Source organism: Propithecus coquereli, unplaced genomic scaffold, assembly GCF_000956105.1.
Source record: "Propithecus coquereli isolate 6110/MARCELLA unplaced genomic scaffold, Pcoq_1.0 Scaffold81, whole genome shotgun sequence".
In the NCBI taxonomy this organism is placed as follows: Eukaryota; Metazoa; Chordata; class Mammalia; order Primates; family Indriidae; genus Propithecus; species Propithecus coquereli.
Window position 1 is genome coordinate 4,083,691 of NW_012154285.1, and position 27,037 is coordinate 4,110,727.

The window sequence follows — 27,037 nt, forward strand, 5'->3', positions numbered from 1 at the left end:
CCCTATTTTTTTTAACTAGTTCCTGCTCAGTGAGCATTTTTAACAAAAGAGTCATTTTCAAACTTGTGTTACAATTGAAAACATGGCAATAAGCGCCTGTGCTTGTGTGTTTGGTTATGTGAGACTATCCAAGGACTCATCATCATAACCGGATGTTAGAAAGCACACATCAGTTTACATGTCTACCAACAAGCTGGCGCGCGCCTGTATCCAGCACCCCGACCACATGGCCAGGAACCCTGCCTACTTCGCTTGCGGTTTTTAGCACTCAGCAGTGCCACGAGTGAAGAGAGCCAGCACATACATTTTAAAACCCTTACACCGTTCCTCCTTAAAGACATAAAAGAAATACTTTTTTTTAACTACAATTTTAAAGGACAAACCTTTACCTTCAGGGATATCCTGGGCAAGGCTGATGGCAATCGCTACGGCCCACTCGGGGTTGACTATGGACAGTAAGTAGGACTCGATGGTTTGAGTGATCTTAGTTATTTCCTTGTTAATCAGTGGTGAGGACTTCGCTTGTGTTAACTTCAGGAGCTTTGGCTTCAGTTTTTTTTCAAAAACGTGTTTGGCTGTAGACACGTACAGTGTGTCCAGAGAGAACTTCAAAGGAAAGGAAAGTTATGGCTGATTCGTATGTTTACCTTTAAGGCTCTCCATGAAAGTAGTTTAACAATCTTTTACATGGGGTTGGAATTACTTATAGGATAAAGAAATGTTTCACGAAGTTTTAACCCATTACCTTCATTAATTTAGAAATTAAGAGCAACGTTGGGAAGGATTCTTCACTGAGTTCTGTAGCTGGAAAGAAAACAAGGAGGGTATGATTTGCTTAGGAAAAAAATTTTTGACTATTCAGTAAAATACATTAAAAGTTAATGAACATACAGAGAATTTTCCAGAAGTTCTGTGCTGTGCCAAAGAATATTAGGTGAAAAGGCAGTCTAGTTTGGGCCGCTGATGGCAAAGTTATTACATGTTCCAACATATACTGATATTCTAGGTCCACGGGAGGAGAAATTCTTCTGTATGACTTCAAATGTTTCAGAATATTCAATGCCTACATTAAAATAAAAAAAAATTTTCCTGTGAGAATAACCGAATCCTAGGCTGTTTTAAAATCTTCTAACTTTACATCATCAAAGGTTTCCATTTCTGACACAGTCTTGTTTTCATAAAGATGATCAAAACATTTTCTAGTCTTCTCTGTCACGTTATTATTCTAAACCATAATGTATATGATCATTAAGGAAATCCTACTAGGAGAAACCAATGCTATCTTGTTGGTAGGATGTTTTGTAAACGAGAGTTGGGCAGTTCTCTACGTGTTCTTCAAATAGTTTGAGATATACTTCAAAAAAATACTTGGTTTCATTGAAAGGAGAGAAGGCCGATCTAAAATTAATTCCCTATATCCCTTATCCTTCTTATGTTTATATTTTATACTTGGGGGCTTATATAACCTTTTGAATCAACTCATTTTCTTTTTTTGAGACCGAGTCTCACTGTGTTGCCCAGGCTAGAGTGCCGTGGCGTCATCCTAGCTCACAGCAACCTCAGACTCCTGGGCTCAAGCGATCCTCCTGCCTCAGCCTCCCGAGTAGCTGAGACTACAGGCATGCGCCACCATGCCCGGCTAATTTTTTCTATATATTTTTAGTTGTCCAATTAATTTCTTTCTATTTTTTTTTTTAGTAGAGACGGGGTCTCACTCTTGCTCAGGCTGGTCTTGAACTCCTGAGCTCAAACAATCCGCCCGCCTCGGCCTCCCAAAGAGCTAGGATTACAGGCGTGAGCCACCGCGCCCGGCCATTTTCTTTTAATGTCTAAAATCCAATTAAAAATATTAAAGCTACTATGACCAAAATTCAGAAATTCAAAAGTTAATGAAAGTACTGAAATAGAATTTTTCAAAGAGTATGTGTTATTTTCAAAAATCTGGGAGGAAAACACTTTATCTAGGACTTTAAAAAGTCCTGGACCTACCCATTAATATACAAAGCCGAATCTACCTCTGAGCCCCTGTCCTTTTGTTCTTGCTAGATGGCAAATAATACTGCCTTAACTCTTCCCAGTTAGTCCTCTAGCGATTTCCTGCTCTTGGATAGCAGGAGAAGTGGTTTAAATCACCTCGATACAGCAAAAATAGGATGAAGATAAGTGACAAACATGGATAGCATAAAAATCTTTTTACTTTTGTGTTCCTTTTAAAGAAAAAAAGATCTACAATAAAGTGAACAGTTTAAAGGGAGCTCAAAGTATAATCCAGAAAGACACTGGACAACTGTAATATGATTTATGATCCAAATAAAAGTGTGAAGAAGTGTTAAATCTTTAACATATTTGTTATACCTGATTAATATTAATATTGGTTATCTTTTCATCGGCTCTTTCTATAACTTTCAGGACAACTTCGATCATTTCGTAGTCATAGGGATCCAACTGCACAAAAACAAAATACATCCAACCTTGAGAAGGTATTGTCATGCTAACAGCTTTACTCAATTACGTTCATCAGTACAGGCCACAAATATAAAATCTCAGTGCACTACCATGTTAAATTAGATCAATTACTCTTTCAAAAGTTAGCTAAAATTTTCTAACTTCTAAAATTACCTCTGTTAGGATAAACAGATATGCTTAAAAATATCTCCAAAGCTATTAAAAAGAAGCCGCACAAAGCAATGTTGTTTTAATAAAGAAAGATGCTCTTAAAATACTAAAAACATAAAAAGAATAAACATATGGTCAAAATTCTATAATTTTATAAGATTTTTGGAATTAAAGTTCTATTTCTTCTACTTATGATGGGAAAATTAGAACAGGAAGAAATTGACCTTTTCTTGGAAATGACACAACTAAAATCGCGGGCCTCCAAGCAAAAGTTTCTCAAAGGATTCTGTTTTAGCTCTACCTATATACTGCAATACAAAAGTTAATGGGGTGGCATCTATATATACTTGTAAAAAGAAAGGAAGTATTCCCTTTGCTCTTTGTGTCTGCCCACACACCATTAATTTTTTTCTATCTCTTTTAAATGCCAACTAAACTCACATGAAAACAACATTGAACAAAGTGGCAAGATGAACTACTGCACTTAGAAAATTTGAGCAAGTCTATACAATTTTCGGCTGAATTACAGTCAAAATACAAAACTGAAATATTTCTTGCAGTTTTACAACCTTATTTCTCCTGCCACCTGTCTACATTCTCCCATTAAACTACTCCTTCACCTAAAAATTCCAATTCTCAGATCTGCAAAGATAATCAAACAAGAGTACGAAAATGTATGTATGAAGATATTCATTGTAACAATTTATAATAATAAAATTTAGGGTGCAGTGGCACACACCTATAGTCCCAGCGACTTGGGAGCCCAAGGCAGGATTGCTTGCACCCAGGAGTTCAAGACCAGCCTGGGCAACACAGTAGGACCCCATCTCAAAAAATTTTTTTAAAATTAAAAAAAATAAAATTTACACACAATTTAAATGTCCATCCATAAAAGGCTGATGTTTTATTCATATAGGGGAATAATAAATATGCATCTGTCAAAAAATGAGATAGATGTCTATGTATTGACATGCAATGAGATTATGTTAAGTAAAAAGAGAAGATAACAGAATAGTACTTTTAGAATAGGATAGTCCCTACAGCAAACTATTAACATTTTTATCTATAAGGAATGGGGTTACAGGGAAATCTCCCTTTTTGATTTATTCCTTTCTCTCTAGTTTGACATTTTTTCAAAGAATGTGTGCTATTTTCAAAAATCTGGGAAAAAAATGCTATGTTGCTACGTCTACAACACAAAGGATAGACATGCATGGAGGGACAATCACATGAAGAGGCAGGCAGAGGGCAGTCATCTGAACGCCGAGGAGAAAAGGGTCAGAGGAAACCAACCCCGCTGGCACCTTGAGCTTGAATTTACAGCCTCCAGAACTACGAGCAAATAAATGCCTGTTGTTTAAAAAAAAATTGCTATGCCTATTTAAAAAAAAAAAAGGCAGGAAAATTACTGCATTAAACTGTATTAAAAATATAGAGATCTAGAGTTATTTCAAAATGAAAAGTTTATAAAAATATAGAACATATACATCCAATTTGTGACTACATATATCTAATTAAGGGTGGGAGGGATGTTTGAGATGAGCCAATACATTCATTTCACCATTCCTCTACCTTATGTAGTATTCCACTGAGACTGATGACCAAATCTTTTGTGCTTGTCAGTAAAGGAACCATCTCGAGGGCTTTGGCCAGGAGCTTGGACCGCTGCTGCTTTGTAGATTCTGGGCTTGCAATCCCAATCCTCTGGCTTTGGCTGGCATTGGTGTTGTGGAACAGTGTTTCGATGAACAGCTGAAGAGCTGCATCACAGTCCAGCTGAAATGTGCTAAAAGAAGCACTCAATTACACACTAATCTCCCTAAATGCATGCATTTCCACGCAGAGTTTCTGACAAAATACTCAGGTGCATGTTCCCATCTCTGAAATTTAACCTTATCCATACAAAGGAATATCACAGATTTCAACAGAGATGACAAAGGTCTGTGTGTACTAACCTCGGAATACATATTGTTAATTAAATGATGTGCTATAAGATGATATGTAAATTATAATTCTGTTTTAAACAAATTTTATAAAGTGCCTGTTAGCCTATGTATAGGGGAAAAAAAGGACAAGATAAGCCAAACTCTTTTTGACTGTGATTATCTATGAGTATTAGGATTATGTGGGATTTTGATTTTAATATGTTCTAGCTGAGTTAGAAAAAAATAAGCATTTAAAAATTAGGATCTGATTAGTATAGACAAAGCGACAACTGAAATGCCTTTTCAGGCCCTATTAATAAGACGGTGATGGTTTAATTTGCTATACAGAATATATAAAATATCAAGAAAAGCTTTGGCCGGGCGCGGTGGCTCACGCCTGTAATCCTAGCTCTCTGGGAGGCCGAGGCGGGCGGATTGTTTGAGCTCAGGAGTTCGAAACCAGCCTGAGCAAGAGCGAGACCCCGTCTCTACGAAAAATAGAAAGAAATTAATCGGACAACTAAAAATATATAGAAAAAAAAAAAAAAAAGAAAAGCTTTAGGCACAGCCATTTTCAAGTCACTCTGTAATATTCTAAAGGTCATCTAAATTTATTCAGATAGACTGCTTGAGGCAAAAGTGTCACTGTCACACAAATACAAATCATCAATGCCACGTAATCAGAACGATCATGAAATGAACCTGACATTACAGCTACTCAAATTTCAGAAAAGGGTTTTGTACTATAAAACAACACACAAGAATCTGCCGGGAGTGCAAGTTAATAAAAGAGAGTGTGTGCACCTCATAATACTCCAAACCAAAGAATGGCATGGTTTTGTTATTTCAGAGTACAGTTTAAGTCAGTGCTACTTAGAGCTACAGGCAGCTTATAGTCCTTGACTTATAGGCTCAGGAAGGTTACAGCCAGGGTCATTACTCTATTCCCCACTATCTACAGGGAGAAAGAACTGTACGGCTGCCTGGTGTAGGAAATGCACTAAGCTGCCTCATTATCAGTATCTCAGATTCCACTGCTCTGTTACAAATCAGATGGGGGTTAGAGCACCCTTAGCATTTAGAAGCAGTCACTTATAATTGACCTCGAGTAGGTTGTGTAAGTTGGGCTTGTTTTCTCATGTATCAACTGGCACTAATATGCAATAAAAATTGTAAAAATTAAATGAGATGATGTGTGTGAAAGCACTTTGAAACCAGCAAATGAGTCCTCATATTTAAAAGACAGAAGCATCTGAGATATAAATTATAAATCATTTATTCCTACTCATCAAAGTCAGCAGAATCTATAAATAACACACTTTGTATATTTAGGTTTTTAAATTTACTTACAAAGTTTTTAATAGGAAATTAGGAATTCTCCTTAAATCATACTTTTCATTATTTGTTAATTTAAGATTACTTTGCTCCCTAAGTTGATCTGATTTAGAAGTTTAATTACACAGAAGAATATTTCCAAAGTTTTCTGATCACAGGAATCATTCGGAGCTCCTGTTAAAGATCAGAGATGTCCAGGCCTCAGTCCAGACCCACTGAGTCAGCTCTGATTGCCAGGGAGAGGCCCAGAAATCTGCATTTTTGATCAAGTGCCCCAGGTGATGCTTTTCATGAGGCAAGGTTGGGAAACACTAAACAGTGAATTGAAAAGGTGATAATCATAAGAGAATTTAATCTAGCTTTGGATTTGCTCGGTTTGGGAGTGAGCAAAGAAAATACTGGAGGTCTATGGACCATGTAATAATCATCTTTGTTACTGTGTTCTCAAAGCAATGATTACCAGTTTGTTAAGCTAACAGCAAAAATACCATTGAAGTTTAAGGAATTACCTGCAATATTCCAGAACGAGGCTTGTGTCCATATCTATATTCTCCACAAGTGCTTTAATGAGATCTTTCTTGGTGAGAAAATGTTGCCTGAAAACTGGTTGAAAAGAAATCTAGAAATAAAAACAGCAAAATAAAACCCTATAAACAAGGGAAACATTATGACTTACCCTTTTACTATCTTTTTTTTTTTTTTTTTGGAGACAGAGTCTTGCTCTGTTGCCCAGGCTAGAGTGCAGTGGCATCATCACAGCTCACTGAACCTCAAACTCCTGGGCTCAAACAATCCTCCTGCCTCAGCCTCCCAAGTAGCCACAGCTGTAGGTACGTGCTACCACATTCGGCTAATATTTTAATTTTTTTCTAGAGATATAGTCTCACTTTGTTGCCCAGACTGGCCTCAAGCCATCCTCCCGCTTTGGCCTCCCAAAGTGCTAGGGTTACAGGTGTGAGCCACTGCACACTGCCTATCCTTTTGTTAAAAGGAAAATTTTTCTATACTTCCTCCAACTTTTATTTTTATACCCAACCCAACCATCGTTCTGAGATTTGAGATGTATGCAGGTCCAAAATCTCTCTTAGCCACCCTAACTGTTGCCTCTTCATCCATGAAGTTTGGTTGTTAGGGTCAGTGGAACACCAATCCCATTACTACACAGAAATTAGGCTTCAAAACATATACCATTTCTGCAGTGCTTACCTTCCTGATAAGCCAACTGTTTGAAAATAAAATAAGATGTTTTACATCTTTGGTAACATTTTTGTCTATTCTTTTGCTAAGTCATTTTTCTTTTTCTTTTTTCACTAAAAAGCCTAGATCTGATGCAAAGTCAAAAATAAGGGACATTTATTTTTCCCTATTATTAATAACAGCTCTTGAAGCACAGTATACTTACATATATATTTTAATATTATCTTTAACCAAATAGCAGCAGCAGAAAACAAAAGTATGAGGCTAAAGTCTAGGCCTGAAATAGCATAAATGTCAACTGATACTAGACATATACCCATAAATGAGAAAGCTAAGCAGCTGAAAATGTTGGGCCCTTTAATTTCCTCAAAATTACAGAAAAAAGGAAATGAGGCAAAAAGATCCTTGTTTCTTTGCAAGCATCAATATGTGTACTTAATATAACTTTATATTTATATAAAATTATATATATAATATATATAATAATATAAACTTTATGAGTTAGTGCATATACATTCTCTTCCCAAAGGTAAAGGACAATGAGGTCTTTATCTTCGATTTTCCAACTGGGTAATTGTCAGAATGGACAACAGCAGTACAAACACTCACTCCAAGTTTACCAAGGCGAATACCCCACCGGGCATCAGTACTGAGTTCGTGGAACTTAAGCTCCATTTCTATTTCCTGGTAAAGACTGGCCAGCTGAGAGCCCACCAGGGATAGTGCCTAAAAAAGTAAAACAGAATTAACGTTCAATCGCAAATAGAATACGTTCTTCTAATACCTTTTAGATGAAACCCAACAATAAAAATCATAACCTTTGTGATAACAGTATAGGATGTTACATATTGCTTTCTACACAGTCATTACTTCTCATATAATATTTAGGGAATTCAGCTTTTTGTATGATGCCATGAATTTCATCTGGCTTTCCTTTATAATGAAAGGCCAAATTTTGGTCATCTTGCAAACAAAATCCCCACAAAAAGGCAAGTTTTAAAACAAACAACATCCAAGAGAAGTTTTCTATCTGTTAAACTTGTCCTACAAAAGAACTGACTCGGGGTCTAGGGTTTCAAATACACTGGTGTAAGTATAAGACGTGAAGTTCAAAGGCTACATACAGATTTTCTTTTCTTTTTTCCTTCCTGGCTAGGATTTGAACCTATGCATACAGATTTTAAGAAATAAAAAATGTTGTAATTCTTTGGGTTGAGCAATGCTTGTGACTCACATACACATTCACCAGTATGTCACTAGTTAAGCAAAAGCTGGTAGAAGGCATGTGAGTTCGCTCAACATCTCTTCTACTAAATCTTTAAGGCCTGGTGGCACAGCCAACTTCATTTCTCCCCCAAATTCTTTAATACTTCGGAAACTGAAGGTGTGCTTCCTTAGGGCTTACCAGAATTTTGTCATAATTCTGCCATGCTTTATCTATGAGCTTCCAGAGATTTTCAAACACGTCTTTTTGGGGTAAGAGAGTGCAGTAACCCAAGGCCAGGTCAATATCCACCAGGCGACAATTAAATACCTACAGAAAGAAAACATTAAAAGAAGCTAATTCCTAACAATTGAAACAGAATTAAGTATCTGAAGGCTTATTTATCACTAAACTGAATTACAGACACTATGAAAGAACAAGTGTCTCATGAAAAGTTATTTATAGTAACACAGTTCCAATGTGTTTACTTAGGTTTAATGTCCTTTATCAGAAATTTAAGGAAAGCAGGCCAGGCGCGGTGGCTCATGCCTATAATCCTAGCACTCTGGGAGGCAGAGGCGGGCGGATTGTTTGAGCTCAGGAGTTCGAAACCAGCCTGAGCAAGAGCAAGACCCCGTCTCTACTAAAATTAGAAAGAAATTAACCGGACAACTAAAAATATATAGAAAAAATTAGCCGGGCATGGTGGCGCATGCCTGTAGTCCCAGCTACTCGGGAGGCTGAGACAGGAGGATTGCTTGAGCCCAGGAATTTGAGGTTGCTGTGAGTTAGGCTGATGCCACGGCACTCTAGCCCGGGCAAAAGAGTGAGACTCTGTCTCAAAAAAAAAAAGAAATTTAAGGAAAGCAACTGTAACAGGTTCCACAGGGCACAGAACTCTTCCCTTCTCTCCCGCCGGCCTTTCATCCCTTCTCTCCACATCTCCAACACCTCCTCCCTTTCCTCATTCTTAGCCAGGGACCTCACTTTCTGCCTCACCGAGAAACCAGAAGCAGCTGGAAGACAGCTGCCTCATCCTCCCACCACCAAATCGACCAGCCCCTGCACCTGTGCCAGGTACTCTGCTCTTCCTCCAGTCACCGACTGTCCCTGCCCACCTGAGGCCAAACCTCTGCGTGTTCGCTGGACCCCAGCCCCTCTCATCTACTTAAAGCCTTGCTCCTACCAAAGTCCACTCTGTCTCACGACCATTAGTTTTTCCTCTTTTGTGGCTCAATACTCTCTCTCTCATCTTAAAAACAAAATCACTGACGTCTTCTTGCTCCTACCCTATTTCTCTGTTCCCCTCTAAAGAAAATCACTGCAGAAGATTCCCCCCTGCGAGGCTCTCCTGGACCACGGCCTAAGAGGTTGTCAACCCCAACACTCCACCAACTGTTCTTACAAAGGTCACAAGTGACCTCCGGGGCCAAACTCGATGGTCAGTTCCCAGTCCTCATCTTATTTATTAGCAACGATATGGAGAAAATGGAACCCTTGCACACCGTTGATGGGACTGTAAAATGGTACAACTGCTATGGAAAACAGTATGGAAGTCCCCCAATAAATTAAAAATAGAATTACCACATCATCTATCAATCAATCCCACTTCTAGGTATATACCCAAAAGAATTGAAAGCAGGGTCTCGAAAACCATGTTCATAACAGCACTATTCACAACAGCTAAGAGGTAGAAGCAACCCAGTGTCCAACGACAGATGAATGGATAAACAATATGTGGTATACATACAATGGAATATTATTTGGCTTTAAAAAGGAAGGAAATTCTGTCACAAGTGACAACATGGATGAACCTTGAGGACATTATGCTAAGTGAAAATAAGCCAGTCACAAAAAGACAAATAATATATAATTCTATGTAAATGAGGTATCTCTAGTAGTCATATTCATAGAGGCCCAAAGTAGAACGGTAGTTACTGAGGACTAGGGGAGAAAAAAGGAGAATTACTGTTTAATGGGTGCAGAGCTTCAGATTTGCAGGATGAAAAAGTTCTGCAGATCTGTTTTGCAACAATGTGAATATACTTAACACCAGTGAACTATACACTTAAAAATAGCTAAGATGGTAAATTTTAGGTGTTTTTTTTTCATCACAAGTAAAACATCATTGAGTGAATAAATTTAACATTTAGGGCTTAGAACTAACTGAACTAAAAATAGAGCAGTGATGAGTTTGGCACAAAACTCATGATTAAGAAAATTTTCATCTCATAGTGTGAGGGAGCCTCAGAAGGCAAAATATGACATCATAGTCAAAAATCAGTATCCTTTAGACACTGCAAATACAAAAAGGAAGAAAAATCTATGCACACAGTGTCAAAGATTTCTCATGAAGTAAAGGGGAAAAGATCCAGGATCCAGAGAACTGCAAAGAGAAATGCAGTTTATTGCCAGGCCCTGACGTCATTTTGGAGCTGGAAAAGTAAAGACTTCAGATGAAAAGAGATGACTATAATAAAGACTTTCAGATTAAAATAAAGGAGACTAAACAGATGACTACTAAATGTAATATGTCAAAGGTTGGCAAACTTCTTCTTAGATGCCCAAACAGTAAATATTTCAGCCTTGCGGGCCATAAGACCTCCGTAGCAGCTATTCACCTCTTCCCTTGTGGCAGAGACAGTGTGTACATGAACAGGCATGGCTGTGTTCCAACAAAACTTTGTAAACAAAACCAGACAGATGGGCAGCTGGCCTTGCAGGCTGTAGTTTGTTGACTCCTGTAATACATGATGCTAGGCTGGATCTTGTACTGAAGTGGAAAATATGCTATAAAGGGCATTATCGGGTAAACAGACAAAATTGGAATATGGACAATAAATACGAGTATTGTATCATTGTTAAATTTAACAGAGTTAATAACGGCTGCTGTGTAGGGGAATGTTCTTATTCTCAAGAAACAAACACTGAAATATTTAGGGGTAAAGAACCATAATGTATGCAACTTACTCCTAAATGGTCATAAAAATATATATATATAAAATACAAAATAATTATATAGAAAGAAAGAGAGCAAGCCAGCAACTGATGAAGCAATGAGGGTGTACCAGAGCTCTTTGAGCTGTTCTTAAAAATTTTCTAAAACTTCGAAATTATTTCCATTTTAAAAAAAGTAATCTGACAAATAGAAACTAAATGCCCAATGCAAACCTTTTTTTCACCAAAAGTCTATTAGAGAGAAACAAAAAAAAAAAAAAAAAAAGAAAAGAAAAAAATAAAAAAGTCTACTAGAACGTTTTTAAAAATAAAGGCTAATGGAAAATTAGGATTCCTGGCACAGAAATAACTTACAGCTAGGATCCTTGTAATGCTTTCATCCATAAAACAAATAACTAAAATCTGGGGACAAAAGTGGGAAAGATTGACTACCCATTTCGTAAATGCTCCATAGAATGTCAATTACCATAATAAAAAACCACCACAACAATTAGCTGTGATACAGGTTCTTGAAGCTTTTGAAGAGTAAAACACTACCATATGGAACCATGAATCACATGCACTGTTGACTGAGGTAAAAGGCAAAAAAAAAAAAAAAAAAAAAGATTTTACCAAGAAACCAAGAACAAATACTTACTTTGTGCAGCAGTGTTGTAGCATTTTCCCTGATAAACATAATGGCTTTTTCTTTCAATTCCATAACAACATTCCTTGATTTAACTAAGGTGGTCTGTCCAAATAACTTTTAGAAAAGAACAAAAGAATCTTTAGGTCCACGTCTATGTATCATTCTGAAAATTCTTCTCAACTATTATGCAATTTTGAAAATTCATCATTATATGCAAAAAGTATTTGCATTAATCTATAACCAAGCTAGAGCTGGGGGTGGGGGATTGCCTGAGAAGGGGCAAAAATGAACTTTAAAAAATACTTTGTATCTAGATTGCAGTGTTGGTGACAAGGTGAATGCATTGGTTGATATACTTAAAACATGGTGCATTTTAATTTTGAAAGCTATGACTCAATAAAGTTGATTTAAAAAAGAAAGAATTAGCATTTAATAATTATCAGCAGAGAAGTAGAAATGAAGACAATTCCCTCTGAGACCAGCTTCATAAGCAAGGTACCGACAGGTGGTTTGTCTTCTCGAATCTTGTCAATGATGCTGTCGGGAAATAATTACAATAATTTGGACAACAAAACAAACAGCAGAGAGATATTTTTGACCCAATGTGGTATAGACAAAACTGCACTGAGCTTGGCGTGCAAAGACTTACTACAGCCTAAAACCTCAGTGAATTTATTTTACCTCCCTGAATCTGAGTTCCCACATTTGCAGAATGGAACTGTCAGGGTTGCTGTAAAGAGTGAGTATGCAATCACGTGCAAACACCTTGAACTACACTGGAATCTTAGCAGATGCTCAACAAATATTTTTTCAATCTGACAGATTGTCAATTTCCTTGCTATCCTATTATCCAATAGGATAATGTGGACTCCCAATTCCTTCGTTTGGCAGTGCTTTTGTATCTATATTCACCCAAAGTCCAAGTATTTGTTCTCAAAACTATACCTTTTCACTTAAACTGGTACTCATGAAGTTTGACACAGAGTGCTGAAGACAGGTACCAAATGAACCAACTACAAATCTTAGGGCCAGCTCCCACTGGCTAGATTCCTGAAGATTCTGAAGCAGGGCAGAAATGGAATTTATAGCAGGTAAAATAAGGCCATCACCTGCGAAGTGATAAAAGGATTTTCATCTGAGTATAAGGATTTTAATATTTAGATTTTACAGGCAAAGAAAGATCATGTTATAGAAAACTTTTCAGGGACAGTGTACTTCTCCAATGCAGGTAATAGTCATGGAATTCACTCTCAAAGTTAGTTAATGAGAGAGTTAACATGAGGCTTGATTTAAACCAGAAAATCACTAAGTCCACTAGATAATGAGATACTTTGATTATAATGTGCTTATTTTAATTGAGATGTTTAAATTGTTACTTGACCAAAACCATTTCTCCATTTGGAAGACTAAAATTTATGAACAAATTCATAAAAATTAATACTATAAGCTAAATCGCACAATCTCCTGACCTTTTAGATGACTAGCAATGGAAGAGTGATAACTAAATAATTATGTTAAGGACATTAAGTCAGATTCATATTCAGAAATTCAAGGAATTTCTGTAACTGTGTATCCATAAAATCTTAATACAATGCCGTATACATTTCTGATGTCAAATACCTTCACTAATAGAGCAGTACGGCAAACTTGTAGACTCCAAGGGATGTCTCTTGCTTTCTACAAGAGAATAATAAATTAAATAACACCAAATAAAATAACTCTCTTATAAAGCGCATGAACTCAGAGATATTTAAATATTGTGTTATGATCCAATAATCTAAAGCAAACTGCTGTTTTAAAAAAATTAAAACATACATATGGAAAAACGCACAGGTAGGTGTACAACTTCATACATGTCCAGGACTGAATGGAGCAGCACCCAGACCAAGAAACACAACATTATCAGCATCCAGGAGCCCCCTTCGTCCTCTCCAGTCATTGACTCCCCCAAGGACAACCACTACCCTGATTTCCAACAGCATCAGCTTAGTCCTAGCCTGTTTTTGTACTTTATGTAAATGAAATCATACAGTATATAGTCATTTGTATCTGGCTCCTTTTGCTCAACACTGCCTATAATACATGTATCACTATGTGTAGTACTAGTTCCAAACCTCTTCGATTGAAATTCTCATAAAGCATAAAGACATACAAAGTAATGATACAAGTAAGATTTACCAGCTAGAGGCACAAGTGATGAAATCAATTCATAAATAACCGGCAGCACCAGCTGTGACTCAAGAACAATTCCATCTTCGCTGAAGAATTCACTGTAGGACCACTCTTCGTACGGATCTTTGTGAGTTCCAAAAGCAGTCTATGTACCAAATCACACAGAAAGGACAGAATTAAGGACACTGCAGAACACAGATGGCATTTTCACTATGCAGAATCCACAATCAGATATATTAGTGCCAAACAGTTTTGAAGGTCAAATACAACTATGTACCGTGTTTCTTCTGGTCTAAGTCTTATAAAAATGTCATTTTATATTAAACTCTAACAGAAGGATCATGTCCAGAGAGGCCTTGTCTGAAGCCCAGTGTTTTAAAAGACAGTGCAAATAAAAGTCAATAAATGTTATTGGAAATGAGAAGCGGCCTCATGCTGGGATTACAGGTGCAGGCCAGGCTTGGCCAGGAGTTCAAGACTAGCCTGGCCAACATAGCAAGACCCTGTCTCTACTAAAAAAAAAAAAAAAATGAAGAAGAAATTTTCTACTCTAGAATAAAAAAACATAAGAGGTAGAGTCAGTATTTTTGTAAACTGTGCAAGTGATTTAAAAATGGCACAATGGTTGCCAGGGAATTTGTTTAAGGAAAAAAAATTCAAAAGTAACTTACTTTCATTAGAATTCCACAGTCATCCATTTGGCATTGTCTTGAAAGCTCTACTGCTGTTAAAGTATATTTACATAATTCTAAAGCATCTAGTAAAAAATCTGAAAGAAAATGGAGAGAAATCATTAAACGCATATTTCATGTCTCCAATGAAAACAACCTTTTTATAATTACCCTTCAAAATTCTAAGGAAGGCCACAAAGTAGGTAGAAAGGTTTCAACATAGCTTTGACTATTGTAAATAATACGGTTCAACCTTTTTCTTAAACTTGGCTTAAAAGTAAGATCAGATATGGGGAAGCAAAGAATTTCACAATCCTACTAAAGTGAATAACAACAGTCAATTGTTAATATTTTGAAATACCTGAAACATTTTACAACAATAATCTCCAAAGAGAATCAATTATAATTGTCCTATTATAAAATGGTGATATTATTGCTTTTCTAGTTACTGTACTGCTCAAGTGTAGAGACAGCATTTTGGAGACAAGAATGAAATGAACCTGAGAATACAAAACTATGTATATTATAAATCTTGTCACCTGGACTGCAGATGGTGGCAGCTTGGCATGCTAGATCATGTATCTCGGAAGGAAGGTTCACTCCCACGGGTGCTGTCATTGGGATATCATCAGCCAACATCTGACAAAGCTTTTGACATGTCAGAAACAGTAATTTCCCAGTGTCAGGGTTGCAGTGATACTTAAACAAATCTCTGCAGGAAAGGAAGCATTGGCAGTTAGAATACTCATATTGAAAGTAAATGAATGTGCCTTTCTTGGATTAAGATATAGCCATCGCCATCAACACTTAAAATGTCTCCAAAATGTTTTCATGGTATATAGTGCACTTTATTTTTCAACTTATTTTTGGATACCATTACATGTTGAAGTGCACAGTAACCTAAATTTAATGGTCATGTTAGCTCACTCTGCAGTATTTGTTACTTGCCTTTGACGTGACTATTTTCTGACACAGAGGCCCAAAACAGGCTCTCAGGGCAAGAAATCAAGAATTCTTTATGTGAAAAGAAAAGTGCCACTGGCCCTACCCTTGCTATTGAAGAAAGCAAGTAAATGTTGTTATACTTTCAGACAAGCTATGTGATTCGGGGATCTGGAACGGTACCTGCATTTTTTCAGTGCTGTTTCGACATTTCCGTCTTTTAAGGCTCTCAAGGTCAGCTGTGCCTCTAGCTCTTGTCTGGACACCTGCAGGGCCAGTGCCTGTCTGTGCAGCTTTGATTCCATGCTCAGCCTCTTCAGCTCAGCAGCTGTGGGGTCTGGGGTGCTCCTGGGTTTGTGTTTAGCCTGTGCAACTTCATGAGTTCTAACGTACTGTTCACGGAGATCTGCTACCAGGGAACTATGGCTATAATCTTCAAATGAAAGAAAGACCTCAAAGTTCTCCTGTAGCAAAGGTAAGCAAGACAAAATCCCAAGTCTTGTTTAGTTTATCTATTGTTAAAAAGATCTTTATTTTTTTTCTATCTCTGTTGCTTGAATGAGGATTATCATTATTTTTTAAACTCTTCTTTATCACCTCTCCCTCAAAGACTACTTCTTCATAAATTAACAGTTTAAGACTTTATGTTTCAAATCATAAAATTAACAATATTATAAAAAATTTGGAAAATAGGGAAATATCACGGCAACCAGGGTTTCTCGGTTCCAGTATGACTAACATACTGGAAAGTTTCTGCTACAAAGTTTCTGCTTAGAGTGATGAAAAAGTAGATAGAATGTAATTAATGCCAGTGAATTGCATACAGAAAAAATGTTAAAATGGAACATTTTTTGTTATATGTATTTTACCACAATTTAAAAAAATAATGCAATATACCAAAAATTGTTGACTTATATATTTCAAATGAATGAATTGTAGGGTATATGGATTATCTCTCAATAAAGCTGTTGAGAGACAGAGAAAGAGAGAGAAAAAAGGGGGGGGGGCGCGGAGAGAGAATGAAGTATAACCAGTATCTCAAGTCCCTGTAGGCTGATGCAGAAAATTTTAAGGAGAAATAAATACACTGATTGGTCAAGTATTAATAATAACGTTCGATATAGCTCAGCATCTTTACCTGTAAGCTAGCAACCACTTTAAATAGTTTCAAGATTTCTTCACATTCATCCTTCTTCTGAAGATTGTCTGAAATTAAATTTTGAGAAGTTACAGCAGACATACAAATCCCCACATTATTGGAATTTTTAAAAGCTAACATTTTAGTTAGCTTTGGTTCTCTTATCTCAAGCCTTCAGTAGTTCTTTTCAGATAACATACATACAAAAATAAATCTAGGCCGGCGCGGTGGCTCACGCCTGTAATCCTAGCTCTCTGGGAGGCCGAGGCAGGCGGATTATTTGAGCTCAGGAGTTCAAAACCAGCCTCAGCAAGAGCGAGACCCCTTCTCTACTAAAAATAGAAAGAAATTAATTAGACAACTAAAAATATATAGAAAAAATTAGCCGGGCATGGTGGCGCATGCCTGTAGTCCCAGCTACTCGGGAGGCTGAGGCAGGAGGATCGCTTGAGTCCAGGAGTTTGAGGTTGCTGTGAGCTAGGATGACGCCACGGCACTCTAGCCAGGGCAACAGAGTGAGACTCTATCTCAAAAACAAAACAAAACAAAAAAATAAATAAATCTAATTTGAAAAAAGAAATCTAATTATTCTTTCTGGAGGTAGAAAAGGGAAGCTACAAGAGAAAGCTATTTTTCTGAAATATATTGTAGCTTCCCCTCCCCCTGAGACACACTTTCTTAATTGTTTTATTTAAGTTCAAGTTTAAATGGATTTTTCTTTTCCCTGATCATAACCAACTGATAAATGAGAAAAATGAGCAATAAGTGCAAGGCAGCGAAGAAATCTAGTCTAGCATTAAATAGCTCACTGAAGCACATAAACAAATGAAAGGTTGATGCTACATGCTTCTGTTCTTACACTACTGACACAAGAATAAGGCAAAAAAGATTTTTCATGGAAAAAATGGGTAAGATCCATACAGATAATCAGAGTCAGAAAAACTGCGGGTATGATGACAGCTGTCATCCATGCCCCTTTCTGAAAAGGATGAGCTTTGGAACCAAACCAAGATGAGGGAACAGAGGAAGAAACTACCTTTCTGAATGTCACGTAGTATTTTAAGAATGTCTATTGACGTCTTCGCTACAGACATTCTCCAGGCCTTGTCCTAAAAAGAAAAATGCAGGATGAAATTGACTACCTTTATTGACCACTTCTGTAGTACACGTACAAGCACACACCCAGAAGCCACAGAATCAGAAAAACAATTAAAGTTGTTTAAAAAATGAGAGGTCTGTGTTAGGAAGAGTTGGGCAACCAACAAGTGGATCCTAAATAAGTCTGACAGAGGCTAAACATGAAATACTGCAGGGTAGACTCTTAGATATACGATTTGGAAATACCATAGAACATGCAACTCTCCCAAATAACCTTTCAACTACACTGTGATTAACAGATCTTTTCTTTTTTTTTTTAGTTACTTACTATTTAAAAAAACATTTGGAAAAGTTAAAAAAAAAATAAGTCTAATAAATAATCACTCTTCCAGTAATTATTTTTAAAGTTTTTTTTTAAAAAAAAGAGAAGGGAAAAAAAGGACAAAGCTTAATTAAAATATCCTGGGGTGACAGAGAGAGACTCAATCTTGCAAAAAAAAAAAAAAAAAAGTAGTAAACAGGCTCTCTTGAAACCATTTCTAGGTTTCAATGTTCTAGGATTATTTATGTTAGTTCTGTAGCTGACATTACTATTTACCAGCAATAATTATGTCCTGTACAATATAAAACCACTATTGAAGCAGTTCAAAACACAGACTGTGGTAGTTTATAGTTTGAGTTGAGGCTCTTCCACTTTGTAATAACCTTGAAAAGGTCACTTATCTTAATATTTTAGTTTCTGAACTTAATATATAAGGAGCTAACAACAGGAACTATATCACAGCTCTTTTGTGAAGATGAAGTCGATAATTTATTTCAAGTATTTAACCTAATGCCTTCTGCATATTAAGAGCATAAAAATACTAGGTGTTAAAAAAAACTAATTCCCTAAAGGAAAAAAAATTATTGAAATGAACTTGCTGAGAGAAGTTAGAAGGTATCTATCCCTAAGGGTTTAAAAACCCAACTATCCTGGATAAATTAGGTATTTGGTTCCTTATCTGTAAAGAAATAAACTGGGCTGGGTGTGGTGGCTCACGCCTGTAATCCTAGGACTCTAGGAGGCCAAGGCAGGAGGATTTGCTTGAGCTCAGGAGTTTGACACCAGCCTGAGCAAGAGCAAAACCCCATCCCCACAAAAATAGAAAAACTAGCCGGGCGTGGTGGCGCATGCCTGCAGTCTCAGCTACTCAGGAGGCTGAGGCAGGAGGATGACTTAAGTCCAGCAGTTCTAGGTTGCTGTGAGCTATGATGATGCCACTGCACTCTAGCTGAGGTGACAGAGCAAGACTCTATCGGAAAAAAAAAAAAAAGGAAGTAAAGAGACTCTCTTCAAACCATTTCTAAGTTTCAATGTTCTGGTATTATTTATATTTACATTAGTTCTGTAGCTGACATTACTATTTAACAGCAATAATTATGTCCTATACAATACAAAACAGTTTATATTGCAAGGCATTGTGAAAAACCCTTTATGTACAACAGCTACTTCAAGTAATACTTCTAATTTGCAGATCCTAGGTTATTCTGTGTGGGCTCGAGAAAGCAGCCATATTTGATTTATTTTTTTTCCCTGTGTAGTAAATTTAGAGGAATTTTTACATTAGGCCACTCAGCAGTGAGAAAGGTAGATCTTCATATTTCTAAATCCATCTTTTCTATCCTATTGATAATTATCCATAAAAATTGGATTCATTGATATTTTACTTAGTGAAAATCTCACCTCTTTAGAATTATCTGGTTCTTCTTGTAAGGCCAATCGTGCCCATATGATGACTCTTTCTGCAGTTTTCTCAGCTTCAGCAGGAGGCAAAGACCTCAACAGAAGGAGACAGTCTTCACCCTAGAAACAGTGTTTGAAAGGAAGAAAAAACAGTTGGTACCTGCAAAGAACAATTTGGACTTACCTCTTTCTTTCCTATTTAAAGATGAAAAGACATCATTTTAAAAAATAAATTATGGTTCAATGTTTTAAAATCTGAAAATTCAGAGGTTTTTTTGTTTTGTTTTTTTTTTGAGACAGGGTTGCCCAGGCTAGAGTACAGTGATGTGATCATAGCTCACTCCAACCTCAATCTCTTGGGCTCAAGTGATCTCTCCAAGTGCTGGTACTACAGGTGTGAGCCACTGCACCCGGCCCTCTGAAAATTTATCTTCAGTACCTTGGCAGTGAAGATTTAATTCTTAGGCATACCTATAGTTATAGAATTATATAAAAATAAAAATGGTTAAAAATATAAAAAACATAAGAAAGAAAACCTACACCCCATTCTGGAATCAAAGGATCCTATAACATACAGAAAACATGAGTCTGAGTTTTGTTAACTACCAAAGTATGAAAGCTCATTACCTATTCACAAAATACTTTTAAAGAACCCACAGATATGAAAAAAGTAAACAATATGATATCCTAAGTTTTTATTTTGAGCAAATCTGTTTGGACAGTTTGATGGGTTTCAGTAATTTTTTCGGATTTAGTTGTCTGGGCGCAGTGGCTCACGCCTGTAATCCTAGGACTCTGGGGGGCCGAGGTGGGAGGATCACTTGAGCTCAGGAGTTCGAGACCAGCCTGAGCAAGAGTGAGACCCTGTTTCTATTAAAAAAAAAAAAAGAAAAAGAAAAAGAAAAAAAGGATTTAGTTAACAAAGAAGCCATATGAAATGACAATACAAAACTTACATACCTGTTCTCTATCGATTAGGTCAATAATTCTTAGACTGTAGATCTCATCATCAGACAACATAAACGCCTGGGCTACCTTTAAAGCATCTTCTAGAGAAGATGGGACATCTTGTTTGAGAATGTATCTGACCACCCTCTGAAACAGGGGCAATATGTACATTTCTTTGTTACGAAATCTCAGAGAATCCACAAGTCATTTGCTCATAAGGGCAAAGTGGTCAGAAAATTAAAATAATGCAGCAAAAAAATAAACTGTATGAAAGATTAAAACAATTTATATTCTGAATCATATGACAGTCCTGTCTTCTTTATTCTTTAGCCTCTTAATTTATCATTTGCTGCCCTTCATACTGTCATAAACAACTGAACACCCTATAAACACTGTATCTAACAAAAGAAAAGCAGTGGAAAACCTAGTTCTAGTAACCTCCTAGAATACAATCCTCATTAGCTTCCCATGCTGCCCTAGAAATGGGAGGAAGGGGACAAAGACTCTTCAAATACTATAACTTACCATTATTTCCTTGTTTAGGAGATTCACCTCTCTTATTCCATAGCCTCGTAACAGTTTTTTCATCTCCATTAATTTGTAACTTTCCTGTAATAACTTGACTCTAAAAGCAAATTTATGGATATTAACATGGATTATCTTTTTTATGGAATACTAACACAGTAAATGGACACAGTAAATAACATAAAAATGTAAACGAATGTCAACTTAAAATATGAAGTTTACCAAAAGCACAAAAAAAGTGTAACCTTACTTGGGATGGTCCATTTCCAGGTGCTGTTTCACCAGATGCTCCACAGCTGCGCTCCAAGGAACCACTGCTGCATACATTATTTTAAGTACAGCATCAAATATGAGCTACAAAGAGATACGGAACAGACAACGGGTAGCCCTTGGATTCACGTTTCATGGAAATTAGCAGCACTGCCTAATCAGCAGAGGTCTTACCTCAACCATAAGGTAGTTTGAGATTATTCATCTACTGACTGCAAAAGCATATGTTTCCTCCAATTCTCACATACAAACAGCAATTTTATTATCTAGAAAAATTGAGAAGGGTATTTTGCCTGCTAAGACATACAGCTTTATTGCTCTCTACAGCCTATTGGTCTGAAAACAGCTTTCATGATTTTATTCATATTTTATAATGGTAACTAATAACAATGTGAAGTCAGAATAACAGCATATTACAACATATTAAAAAATGTCTCCTTGTTTGTATAACCACAGAAAAATCTGGAAAGATACGCACCCAACAGACCACGGAGGTTCTTCTGGGGCTGGGAATGAAAAAATGTTCACTTTTTGTTTTCCATAATTAAAGAAAACAGAATTATGGGTGATTTTTATTTTTTTATGCCTTTTTAATACTATACAAATTCTACTTAACAAATATATGTTACTTTTATGGTCAGAAGAAAAGCTTTAAGAAAACACCCAGTGCTCAAAAGGGAAACCCAAATGGTCACTATTTACTTACATCTGTGTCAGACAAACACCCTATTACTGCCATGGCCTTTGCTTCCCATGCTGTTTCAAAGAGTGATGTGGACTTTGAGCTACATCTCTTGAGTAAATCCTAAAAAATGATAAACATATATATGTTTATTAAAAATTAAAAACTCTTATAAAAAAAAAGCTGGGTGTGGTGGCTTGTGCCTGTAGTCCCAGCCACTCAGGAGGCTCAGGCAGGAGGATCACTTGAGCCCAAGAGTTTGAGGCTGCAATGAGCTATGATTTTGCCACTGCACTCCAGTCTGGGTGACAGATCAAGACCCTGTCTCTAAAAAAAAAAAGTAAACACACACAGATAGATCTAAATAAATAGCCTTTGTGAATGTATAAAATAACCCAAAAAGTTCCAATTAGTCATGAATATTAAACAATGGTCAAAAAATACAAAACTGCCGAAACTTTAGCCTTCGGTTTTATAAGGTATAGAAAGTATAAGAAGGAAACATGCTTGAGGAATCTACAAATAAGATTATTGCAGCATATTAATGTTGACAAAAAATAATTGCTAAAGTATGTTGAGCTCATATACTCCCATTATCTCACAACAGTGCTCTGGGGAAAGCCCTAATATTACCCTCTTTTGCTCAGGGGCCTCAGTCAGTTAGCAGCTGAATTAACCTACAGTCTTAACTAATATGCTGCGTAAGTCCTAATGGCAAAGCATGACATTCCTTAAAGAGTTAAACATTTAATATGAAGATAAACTGCATAGATCCAAGAAATAAGGCTGTTTTTATGCCAATCATTCCGGAGTTATTCAAAATAGCCTTTCCCAAGTGAGGAACAGGATAAGAGAAAGAGAAGAACAACTAAACACTGGAAATAATTGGTATAAAAATTTGTTTACTTGGTCTCCGTGGCTCACCACCCTTCTGTCGGCTATAGCTGGTCCATTACTTTTAGTTCTATTAATGCTTCTCATCGGACCATGCATACTTAATTGTTTAATAACCTATATACAGAAACGTATACAGAGTGTGAAGCTAATGGTGCTACGCACCCATTATCACCACATTTGTGAAAATGAAGTATAACGGGACATCAAGGATTTGATCCCTCGGTAAAAACCAGTGGGGAATGTGGTGAGCTGAGAGCTTTACAATAAGGGGTTAATAAATGAAATAAGCGATACGCCAGGGGCTGGCTAAATTATAGCTACATAGTTGAAGTGTTACACTGAAAGAATAGTCTTTTGTCTAATAACTGCCATCTGCTTCTGTAACCCTGCTTGCAGCTTGCTTTGAGGATTGTAATCTGCCTTCGGGCGCCAGAGATCTGTGAGGGCAATTATGTCCAGTGACCTTGTATCTTGCAACCCAGACTTCGCTCCCTGCTTTTGTTCCCTGAACACCTGCCCTATGTCACGTAGCCTCCCTCAAAAATAGTATAAAACCCTCGTAGAAACTTGAGATGGGGCCATCCTCTCGTACTGCTTTTATGCGGGCAGAGGTGGTCGCTGGCCAACTAATAAAGACTCTCAATTTGGCTTCATTGAATTCTCCTGTGGTCTGTTTGCGTCCTCCACACTACAACATAAAGAAAAAGTTACCTCTATGTACAGCAAAAGAAGTTCCTCCTCTTGCAAGTTATGTTCCCTCATGTAAACTCTTATAAACTTCTCTAGGACGGAGGGAATAAGCTCTGGGGCCAGCACTTTATCAAACATTCGGAACACTATGGTGGTCGCATTTTCCTGGAGGCCAAAAGAAATACAGCTTAAATGCAGACTTGAGCCATAACTGGATATAATACAAAAAATAATTCTGATGAGCCCAGACATTTACCTTCTCAAAATCAGAGAGAGCCAATTTGCAGTTGTATTTCCTATACAATGTAATCAACTCTCGCAAGTTATTTACCAAAGTCCTTAACTGATATACTTCCTCTGTGTTCTGATAATCCTTCTGAAACAAAAGTGTGAAAAGTTGTTAAAGATACAAAATAAAAGTATTAGAGGGGAAATAGATGAAGTCAGAATTATTTCAGATAAAATAAGAAATAACCATGAAAGAAATTTTCTTTCTCTAAAAACAACAAAAATAGAAAAAATAACAGTATTAATACAATATTTTTTCAGAACTCAAAAACACTTAGGTACACAAAGAGATGGCCCTCAATGTCCCAACTATTTATATAGATCATGATAAGATATAAAGCTATAACATTTCCTAAAATTATGTACAAGGAACAGATTTTCAATACTGATAAAAGGCAGCTAACAGGGAAAAGACAAAGTAGTGTTTTACTTGGTAAGAGAAAAAAACTCTGATATGGAAATACACATTGCAACGATCAATTGGTAGACTAATTAAAACTTATGGAATAGAAAAAATTCATATTTTAAGAGAATATAATCAGTAAGTATAATTAATAACATGAATCTTCTATATCAGAAAGTAGGAGGAAATTTATTATTTCTTTCTGGATCCTGAAATGTAAGGAATGAAATGCAATTTCATAACATATACTACTTTCAAGGTCACATTTGCTGGTACTAAGTGCGTAATACTTCAGAGGTAAGATTATATTGACATGTCTCATATTAGTTTACAAACTAAATTATGGCACTTCTAAGAAACTATTTTTAAAATACAAAAATGTACATTTTTTCAGTATAATGAATGCTTTCTAGTTTTTAGAAACCTGAAAGGGAAAAGAAATAAACTTAATAAATTTAGAGGCCAAATAACAAATTCCATTTATGAACCTTGAGTATAATCAACATTCTGATCGTGGTTCCCCTCTAGCACTGTTATTTTTTCAGACTGTCAGAAAGTCCCAGATTTTTTACAATTTGGCCTTTAAAAAAATCATTGACATTGACACTTTAGCCCTAATGGCTGTTAGAATATCTAAGAAATACAATCAGGTGAAGGGCTGGCTTACTAGTTCAAATGAAAGGAGACCTGATTGATGTAGCCTTTGAAAACTAATCCAAATGCATTACTAAGGTTTATTTTTTTAAAGGATTGTGAAATGCTGCTAATGTAGAAAATCCCAATTATACTACTTAAGAGAACATCTACATATTGTTTCCCCTTAGGGTGGTTTAATAGAGAACAACAATGCATTAAAATAGGTTAAAGATGTCAGACACAAATGTCATACATGTCAGAAAGGAAAAAAAGCAAATTTTCCTTTACGTGGATTTGAAAGGCACAAAATAAACAGAACATTAAGACAAGAAATTTAAGAAGTGGATACATTTCTCTACATACATGTAGACAATCCCTTTCATAAAAATTGACTGTTTCATTACTAAAAATTCATTCTTCACATCATACCAAGGAAATCCAATGCCAAGAGGAAGCCAATCCCAACTCATCAGTTTTTTCTGCTGTGAAAAATATCTCTGCCAGTTGAAGTCCATTCTCTGGCCAGTTTGCCTTTAAAAAGTATTATAGGCCATTAGAAACAATGTTTTATGTTGTCCGGAGTATGCAAAATGTCTTTTTAATGTTAATTGAACTGGTATTACCTTATCAGTTAATTCAAGATTCCTGGCTGCTTGCTCTAACCATTTTGCAATAATTTTCTGAAATAGACATATCATTTAAAAATTAAATTCTCAATTGAATAACGAAAAACATCCACAATCATCTCTCTTTTTTTTTTTTTGAGACAGAGTCTCACTCTGTTGCCCGGGCTAGAGTGCCATGGCATCGGCATAGCTCACAGCAACCTCAAACTCCTGGGCCCAAGTGATCCTCCTGCCTTAGCCTCCCGAGTAGATGGGACTACAGGCATGTGCCACCATGCCTGGCTAGTTTTTTCTGTACATTTTTAGTTGTCCAGCTAATTTCCTTCTATTTTTTTTAGTAGAGACGAGGTCTCACTCTTGCTCAGGCTGGTCTCGAACTCCTGAGCTCAAACGATCCACCCGCCTCAGCCTCCCAGAGTGCTAGGATTAAAGGTGTGAGCCACTGCGTCCGGCCCACAATCATCTTTTAAAAGAGACACATTTAACTAACACTGGTATTAGTTAATCATTAATTTAAATAACTGGTGTTAACCTGACTTAATCTTCAAGGATCAAAGATAAAAAATAACATTAAACCATTAAAAGAAGAAATCCTGAAAGCAACTCACTTGTCCTTCAGGTACAGTCCTTCTCACAAATGGAATCACATCATTTTTAAACCATGGACAAAGTTTTTGCAAGGAGACTGGTGTAGAAATTGAGTTGAGCAAGTTCTCAAGCATTTTCACATCAAACTTGCTTTCAAAGTTTGCCTAAAGTATAAAAGGAGTGAGAAATTAAGATATATCCAACAAATTTAAACTGACAGCCTCAAACAAAAGTTTGGCAAAGACCTAGTATGAAGTCATCTCAAGGAATACCCTACTTATTTAATAATGAGTGCTAAAGGAGATTTATACTATATAAATGATTGTAGTTGGGAGCCACATTTTTCATGAAATCTCATGGCAGTGAGTATCAAGTAATAAATCACGTAGCAGAGGAATTGGCAGAGACAGCATTCTAAGGAAAATACAACTGGAGGGGATAGTACAAATACTAACGAGCAATGTAGCTGTTAACGGCATCATGCCAAGATGCTACTTTTTGGACCTAAAGTTATATGTCAACATCAGGCAACCTTAAAGAGATTTAGATCAGCCATTTTAATGGGTAAGCCTTGACCACAATCTGAGCTGCAGTAGGAACGCCCTCTCCACCAATGCTACATTAGAAAGCCAACTAATAAATAATGTAATAAAATGTTGCCTTTTGAGCTAAGATTAGGAGCCAGACTCTTGATGAGACAAAACAAGGTGCTAGTGTATCTTCATAGTACTTCCTCTGATTTAATATCACCAGAGGACAATTTCCTTCTGGGGTAGGTCATATTTTATGAAACAATCTGAAAACATTCCATTACCCAGTCATACTAGCCACCCTGTGAGTTTCCAACATTGATTCAATCATCTATCTCAGGAGCTAT

At 36.6% G+C, this 27,037-nt stretch overlaps 1 protein-coding gene across 1 annotated transcript in view; it reads right to left on the reverse strand.

Annotated features, from left to right (window-relative positions):
• KNTC1 (kinetochore associated 1) overlaps window positions 1-27,037 on the reverse strand; it is a 68,531-nt gene that overhangs the window by 15,611 nt on the left and 25,883 nt on the right. Inside the window, exons 12-39 of the mRNA XM_012663407.1 lie at window positions 26,683-26,692; window positions 26,181-26,324; window positions 25,570-25,626; window positions 25,376-25,477; window positions 23,876-23,995; window positions 23,641-23,784; window positions 22,057-22,155; window positions 21,331-21,434; window positions 21,081-21,180; window positions 20,568-20,702; window positions 19,608-19,727; window positions 17,823-17,895; window positions 16,787-16,854; window positions 15,832-16,112; window positions 15,246-15,418; window positions 14,707-14,804; window positions 14,042-14,180; window positions 13,484-13,540; window positions 12,809-12,972; window positions 11,873-11,977; window positions 8,479-8,607; window positions 7,683-7,799; window positions 6,386-6,495; window positions 4,189-4,402; window positions 2,356-2,445; window positions 892-1,063; window positions 746-804; window positions 390-606 (exon numbers count right to left, since the gene is read on the reverse strand). Coding sequence (XP_012518861.1) covers window positions 390-606; window positions 746-804; window positions 892-1,063; window positions 2,356-2,445; window positions 4,189-4,402; window positions 6,386-6,495; window positions 7,683-7,799; window positions 8,479-8,607; window positions 11,873-11,977; window positions 12,809-12,972; window positions 13,484-13,540; window positions 14,042-14,180; window positions 14,707-14,804; window positions 15,246-15,418; window positions 15,832-16,112; window positions 16,787-16,854; window positions 17,823-17,895; window positions 19,608-19,727; window positions 20,568-20,702; window positions 21,081-21,180; window positions 21,331-21,434; window positions 22,057-22,155; window positions 23,641-23,784; window positions 23,876-23,995; window positions 25,376-25,477; window positions 25,570-25,626; window positions 26,181-26,324; window positions 26,683-26,692 — 3,401 coding nt within the window. The remainder of the gene's footprint in view (window positions 1-389; window positions 607-745; window positions 805-891; window positions 1,064-2,355; window positions 2,446-4,188; window positions 4,403-6,385; window positions 6,496-7,682; window positions 7,800-8,478; window positions 8,608-11,872; window positions 11,978-12,808; window positions 12,973-13,483; window positions 13,541-14,041; window positions 14,181-14,706; window positions 14,805-15,245; window positions 15,419-15,831; window positions 16,113-16,786; window positions 16,855-17,822; window positions 17,896-19,607; window positions 19,728-20,567; window positions 20,703-21,080; window positions 21,181-21,330; window positions 21,435-22,056; window positions 22,156-23,640; window positions 23,785-23,875; window positions 23,996-25,375; window positions 25,478-25,569; window positions 25,627-26,180; window positions 26,325-26,682; window positions 26,693-27,037) is intronic.